The sequence below is a fragment of the Nannospalax galili genome, unplaced genomic scaffold, assembly GCF_000622305.1.
Source record: "Nannospalax galili isolate Female #2095 unplaced genomic scaffold, S.galili_v1.0 scaffold54, whole genome shotgun sequence".
In the NCBI taxonomy this organism is placed as follows: domain Eukaryota; kingdom Metazoa; phylum Chordata; class Mammalia; order Rodentia; family Spalacidae; genus Nannospalax; species Nannospalax galili.
Window position 1 is genome coordinate 121,392 of NW_008341028.1, and position 7,116 is coordinate 128,507.

The 7,116-nt window shown below is 39.8% G+C and overlaps 1 protein-coding gene across 2 annotated transcripts in view; it reads left to right on the top strand.

Moving 5' to 3' along the window:
• Positions 1 to 6,856, top strand: part of Rala (RAS like proto-oncogene A) — a 65,861-nt gene extending 59,005 nt beyond the window's left edge. For both annotated transcript variants that reach the window (XM_008836268.3, XM_017799016.2), the window contains exon 5: positions 4,918 to 6,856. In XM_008836268.3, the coding sequence (XP_008834490.1) occupies positions 4,918 to 5,040 (123 nt within the window). In that variant the 3' untranslated portion in view covers positions 5,041 to 6,856. The remainder of the gene's footprint in view (positions 1 to 4,917) is intronic.
• The last annotated feature ends 260 nt before the right edge of the window (positions 6,857 to 7,116 follow it).

The following is a 7,116-nucleotide window of genomic DNA, read 5'->3' on the forward strand; positions in this document are numbered from 1 at the left end:
GAAACTGTGGAGGAACACTGCTTACTGACTTGCTTCCCCTGGCTTGCTCAGCTACTTTTCTTACACAGTTCAGGCATACCTGCCCAGGGGTGACTTTCCCACAGGCCAATCCAATGGAGTGATTTCCTTAATTGAGGTTTCCCTCATTCCAGATCTATCAAGCTGACAACTGAAGATAACTTAGAGGAGGCGGGGGTGGATAAAATTATTCAGAATGGGGCTGGAGAGGTGGCTTAGCAGTTAAGAGCACTAACTGCTCTTGCAGAGGACCCAGGTTTGATTCCCAGCACCCACATGGGGGCTATGAACTTATCATTACTCCAGTTCCAGGGGAATCCAAAGCCACCTTCTGACCTCTGTGGCATTGCACGAAAAAAAAATTATTCACAATGGCATGTGTACTGGATAGCTTTAGTTGTCAGCTTGACACACACCTGGGTAAAAGGAACCTCAGTTGGGAATTTCGTCCATTGGACTGGCCTGTGGCCATGTCTCTGGGGCATCTTCTTGATTGTTGAGTGATGTGGGAGGCCCAACCCACTGTGGGTGGTGCCACCCCTGGGCAGGTGGGCCTGTGTTGCATAAGAAAGCAGACTGAGCAAGGGCAAGGGGAGCAAGCCAGTAAGCAGCGCTCCTCCATAGCCTGTGCTCCAGTTACTGCCCTGAGTGCCTACCTTGGGCCCCCTCAGTGATGAACTGCAACCCAGGAGATACAAGCTAAATAAACTCTTTCCTCCCCAAGTTGGTATATTAGTCAGAGTGTTTTGTCACAGAAATGGAGAAACAAACTATAACAGCATTGAATAGGTTTTGTCATAAAGTCAAAGCTTAAAAAGCAAACCACAAGAATCCCCCCCCCTCTCTCTCTCTCTCAATAAGAGATAGTTTATTCTGGAGCCAAATATGAGTGACCATGGCCTGGGAACACAGATTCAGGTTACCCAAAATTTCATGTCCCAGTGTGGAAAGAGTTTAAGTTTTTATAGTAACAGAACAAAGAAAAGTCATAAATGAAAACACTTCAAATACATTGGTAGGCATATACAGCAGAAGAGAAATCTCAGCTATAGGCCTCAGATGCTCTCTGGTGGCATTCTTTGCCTTTTGGTTGGTGGAAGCTAGGGTTCTGTTAAGGTAATACATTCCTAAAGACTTTTTATCTGTTACTCTCAAGATGTTAAGTCAGAAACTGGTGGGCAAGGGGGTGATCCAAGATGAATTGTAAATAGGCTCTGGATCTGCAGCATTCCAAACTCTACACAGTCATTGAAGTGCTAATCAATTGATAAGTCTTATAGGGAGTTCAGCCCAAGATGCAGAATTTTTCCCAGAACTTTTGTTCACAGTTCCCCCTGTTGGCCAAGCATCACATTTTGTGCTTGCAGGGCCCGAATATTTATTCCCAAGTTGCTAGAAAGGCTTCCTAGGGTAGGATCTGATGTAGATGAGGCTGAGTAGAAGGCAAGAAGAGCAGTCTTCAGGAGAGGAGTAGTTAGTAATTTTTTTTTCTTTTTGAGACAGAGTCATGTATGTCTTAGATTGACCTTGAACTCACTGTGGAACCAAGAATGACTCTGAACTTACTGCCTGCCTGTACCTCCCAAGTGCTTCAGGCATGTGCTGCCAGACAAGGTCTGCCCATTCTGCTAACTCCTCTCCACATTCTTCTTAAAATATACAGAGTGTTTCAGAGTTAGATCTTTCCATATTTCCAAAATTTTTTATTAATAGCATTTTCATTTATGGTTTTTCAACCACAAACATACTGCACTGAACTTTCTGCGTGTGCTAAGGAGAAGACAAGACTTCATTTTAAATTGTAATGGCAAAGAACACTGTCCTTATTTTCCAACATTAAAAGAAACCCTTTCTATGTGACCTTGTCAGCCCCAATCTGAACAGCCTTTAAAACTTGTCAGTAGAATCCATAATCCTGATTACCCACGAGGTTGCGCATGACTTGCTGGATTCATTGGCTGATTGTCTGCTGCCAGCTCTGTGAAGTCCTTTTCTTCTGCCCATTCTGATGCTTGCTTACCTTTTATTTATGTCTGGATTATAGTAAGGACACTAGCCCTTTGTCCACTTAGATCTGTTCTCATTTTTGTCTTTTAATCAATATCATCTCTTGCCTTATTTTACCTTTGGCCATGGGAAAAAAAGATTATGCTATTATATTTGTCAGTGTTTTGTGATTTCTCAGTTCTCTGACTTTCCTAGAGCTTTCAACCATTCTAAAATTCTAAGTTTTTTAAAATAATTTTTTACTTTCTTTTGATACTGGTTTTTCTAATAGTTCCTTAGTCCTTGAAATTGTACTATGTCTGTGACTAGGGGCTACTAAATACTTAAAGTGGAAATACTGCTGAAGGCAGTTTTAAGTTAAGTATGAGCTTGTGTATTTGTTTGTTTTACTTATGTGAGGAGGGATTTCTTATGGTCTCTAGTGTAGAATTAGAAAGCCAAATTTTGTTCGTATTGGATTACCCTAAAATGAGAAAAGAGGATGGAAACAGCAGAACAAGGGTGGGAGGAAAGAAGGGCAGGAGAATTATACTAAAAAAGCTGAAGAAGCCTGTGATTCTGGGATTGTCATTTGTCTGGTTCATCAAACCCACTTCTTTCTTCCTCTCTAGTTACCCATTTCCTTTACTTGCTCATTGAAATGGGATTTCCTGTAGCTTATATTCATTAAAATTTTCCCACTATGTTTTTTAGTTTAAATGACTTTGGTGGTTTCTGAAAGAGCTTCACAGGAAGTTATTGCTGAGGTTCATTTAAACTAAAAACTAAGCCTTCTTATAATTTCTTTTTCATAGTACTGTGCTGCATTAGAGAGGCACTGGAGCCCTCTCATAAATACATTTAGTTAGAAAAGGCTTCCTGCCCCAGCCAGTCAGCTCTGGATTTGAAGCAAAGGTCTTCTAAGATCCTTTGTCTAGGGGAAGCAGAATCCCAAGGAGAGTTTCGTCAGTGTGGTATTTCAGTCTGTTGCACCTCTGTGTGTGAGAGCATACGTGCCCACCCTCAATTTCCCTTTGTTTGGGCATTCAGGCACCTTTTTGTTGGACCTGTGTACACTTGACTCAAGACCACGAGCATTTTATAGCAGCCTCACTTCTCACGTCAATTTTGTATTTCTTACTCCAGATCAAGAATCAGCTATTCATGGGCCAGGTGTGGTGGCACACGCCTTTAATCCCAGCACTCAAGAGGCAGAGACAGGCGGATCTCTGTGAGTTCAAGGCCAGCCTGGTCTACATAGTGAGTTCCAGGACAGCTGGGGCTACAGGGAGACCCTGTCTCAAAAAAGACACACACACACACACACACACACACACACACACACACACACACACAAAAGAAGCAGCTATTCACTCATGATCCTTGGTTCTATTTGATACACTGATGTTCAGCAGCCTCAACCTAAGACCTTACATACTAATATACTCCGTAGTTTTGGGTTGTCATTGCCTGTGATCTTTCAGTGAACAGTGACAGGAAAAAAAATTTTAATAGAAGGAAAGCTCATGAATTCATACTTTTTATTCCCCATTCAGATTTGTATTTCAAAGTCTTCCCTCTTTGAGGTAACCTGGAAATTCTAGCTTCTACAGCAACAGAATCACTCTTTTGCATTGTCCTGCAGGTGCCTGTGAAGTACTTCCACAAAAAGCCTCAGTGGGAAGTTGAAGGCTGTGTTTTGTTTTGTTGCTGGGGTTTTGTTATGTTTGGGGTAGGGGGGTAATGTGGGGTTAGCACCTAGAGGCCATGCATGCCGCACCTTAGTTGGGTTTTTATTTGTTGGATTTTTGTTTTTATCTTATCAGCTCAGGTGAATTTTCCATATGCTGTGTTTTTAAGACTCTTGAAATAATTCTTCCCTCCATGCAATTTTATCAACTTGGAATGTGGTCAGTCTTCTTTGGTTTAATGTGAGTTTTCAATTTTTTTGTTTTTTTTGTTTTCAATTTTTAGTGATTTTGGAGGGGGTAATTTTGTTTTTCAATGTGAAAAAATTGTGATGGTCCCAAAAAAGAAATTATTTAACAAGGTGTATTCAGAGGTGTCTTGATATCCTTCTAACTTCTTCCTTTACTCTGGAAAGTAGTGTTGCTGATAAACCAGTAAGTGTTCATTTGACTTTTGGTTGCTTCATTTTTCAAATACATGTGTACAACACAGCCAGCCACACAAGTGGCTCCCTCCACACCACTCTGCACTTTGCATTGTTTTCAGTTTGTTTCCCTGGAGAGACAGCTAAAGGCACATCAGGAAAAGCATGTCAGGCAACGCATCCATACTCTGTGTGTGTGTGTGTGTGTATCCTCCCTCTCTCTCACACATAAAGACACATACATATACAACTTATACTTATGTGTCCTTCCAGGGCCTTCTTTGTCAGAGAACAGAACATGTGTAATTGAAATTTAACTTCTGAATTGTTATACTAGTAATTTTTACTGTGTTAACGTCATTATACACAGTCACTATTAAATATGAATTATCAAAATATACTTGTTGATCACAAAGTACTCAATATAGTCCTTTGAGTTTTATCTTTGGCATGATTGTTACTTTGTAGCACAGTTTTTATTTTTATCTTGACAATTATAATAGAAAGGTGAGGTTTTATTATGTAAACATTTTTAGTGTGAGTTCCTGATTTCCCAAGATCCTAGGAGACTCCAACATTACTTTTATGCTTTTCTCTGCCTGTACCTGTCAGCAAAAGCTCTTACAGCCAAGGGATGTTGTTCTGTAGTCGAGCACTTGCCAGTCATTAGGCCCTGGGGCCATCAGGAAAAGGGAGCTCTGAAGTTTTGACTCTTTTATTCCCAAGGTTATTACTATGATTTAGAGAGAACTGAGTCCATGTTGTTGCTTGTTTTATTCACTCTGCTTTCTTCTTTCTAGGTATTTTTTGATTTAATGAGAGAAATTCGAGCCAGAAAGATGGAAGACAGCAAAGAAAAGAATGGAAAAAAAAAGAGGAAAAGCTTAGCCAAGAGAATCAGAGAAAGATGCTGCATTTTATAATCAAAGCCCAAACTCCTTTCTTATCCTGACCATACTAATAAACATAATTTATAAGCATTGCCATTGAACGCTCAATTGACTGAAATTACTTTAACATTTTGGAAATTGTTATGTATCACTAAAAGCATGAATTGGAACTGCACTGAAAGTCAAATTCACTTAAAAAAGAAATTAATGTGGCTTCACCAAGAAGCAGAGTTCGACTTATTTCCTAATTGCCTACATTTATCACAGTCCTGAATGTAGCGTGTGAGCTTGTTTTTCTTGAACTGTTAAGAGGTGAAATGGGGTGGGGGGAACGGGAGGAAAGGCTACTTCCTCTGGTGTTTATTATAAAGCTTAAATTTTATATCATTTTAAAATGTCTTGGTCTTCTACTGCCTTGAAAAAATAACAATTGTGAACATGATAGTTACTGTACCACTTTTTAAACTATTGTTATGCAAATATAGAAGAGGTTACTGGCATGGTTGTTGCATATAGTAAAACTGAGAGTAATTCCTCTGTGAATCTGCATTAATTACCTGGTAATTACTTAGAAAAATGGTGTGAACTTATACATGGACATTTTTGAATATGCCTTAATTTAGAAGCTGAAAAATAGTCCAGTTACATCATTCTGGGTGTGTTCTCACCAGCACCTTGGGCCACTCACTGCCCATGTAACCTGGTGAGAAAAGATTTATCTTGCCTAGGTGGCGATAGCTTCTGTATAGAAGATTCTGGAGAAATTTCTGTCTGCTAGGAGTCTGTCCAAATTTAAAAAAAAAAAAAAATGTGTGCCATACTCTGGTTCTGAAAGTTCCAGAGCTCCTTCATTGATTTTAATGAACTGTAAGGCAGTTAAAAATTAAGGGCCAGCTTATGCTTGTAAGATAATTTTAGATTGTGATGGTTTAGTAGCAGTTATGTTTGAGTGAATGCTCTTTTCCTGTGGGTTGCTGGTCCTTGTTAATCACTTTCTGCAAGTGATAAGCATACAAGTGTTAATCTTTCAATCCCTCGGAGCAGAGCATAGGAAAGGCTGTCAAGAGTACTAATGCAGCTTGCACTAGAACACTTGGGGAAAGATGCCTGCCCCTGTCATTTCTAAACTTGTACTCATGGGAGTACAGTTGGCTTCATGGGAATTGCAAGGAGTCTTTGTGGTCTCTCCATGTTCATAATGAAGAATGTTGTACTGACATTTTTCTCAAGTTAACATGAAGCAGTCAAACTTGGTTGGCACATACTGACCAAATATGAGGCTGTGATGTTCCTACTGAAAGAACTCTAGCATGCTGTTTGGAACATAATTTCAATGGGAAGTAAACCACTATCAGATTTTTCTTTTCCTCTGTGGGGTTAAGACGGTTGAGTCAACATTTTTTCCTTTTGTGCAGTCTTATTTTCAAAAGGTCGAAATGATGTTCAGGCATTCCAGGTAACAAGTATATATGTAAAGTTACCAAAAAATAAGCTTTTTAGGACCTCTACTCTCTAGATATTACATCCAGCTTGTCATAAATATTTGTCCTTAAAGGGTTTGATTTCATGTTTTCACAGGTTATGCCATGTGCAGAATTAGAGTTCCCAGTGTAACCCCACCAGCAGGCCCAGCTATCTCTGCGTGTACTCACTGCAGTCTTATTGAACCAGGGTCCTAACCACTAACATTGTGACTCTGCTTTGAGACTTTTCCTCTCCTGGGTACTGAGGTGCTATGAAGCCAGCTGACAAAGACGCATCCCATGTCTTAGGCTGATGCCGCTACCCGGTTCATTTATTTGCAATTTGAGCCATTTAAAGACCAATAAACTTCCTTTTTTAAAATGTTTGTGGTGGTAATTGATGTTTGCAGTGTGGCGTTTCTACTTTATCAACTGGGGGGATCTTGGCCAGAGATTTAGAAACAGCTGAGTCTTTTGAGCCATCAGTTTGGAGATCTGTGTATAATGCAAGATTTCCTAAATAATGGTGTCACCAGTACTCAGGTTTAAATCATTACAAGGAATGGGAAACTCCTGTACACAGTTGCATTGAGGATGGGTTTTATTCTGTCATGAAAATCTTAAGTGTACTTTGCTTTTCAGATGC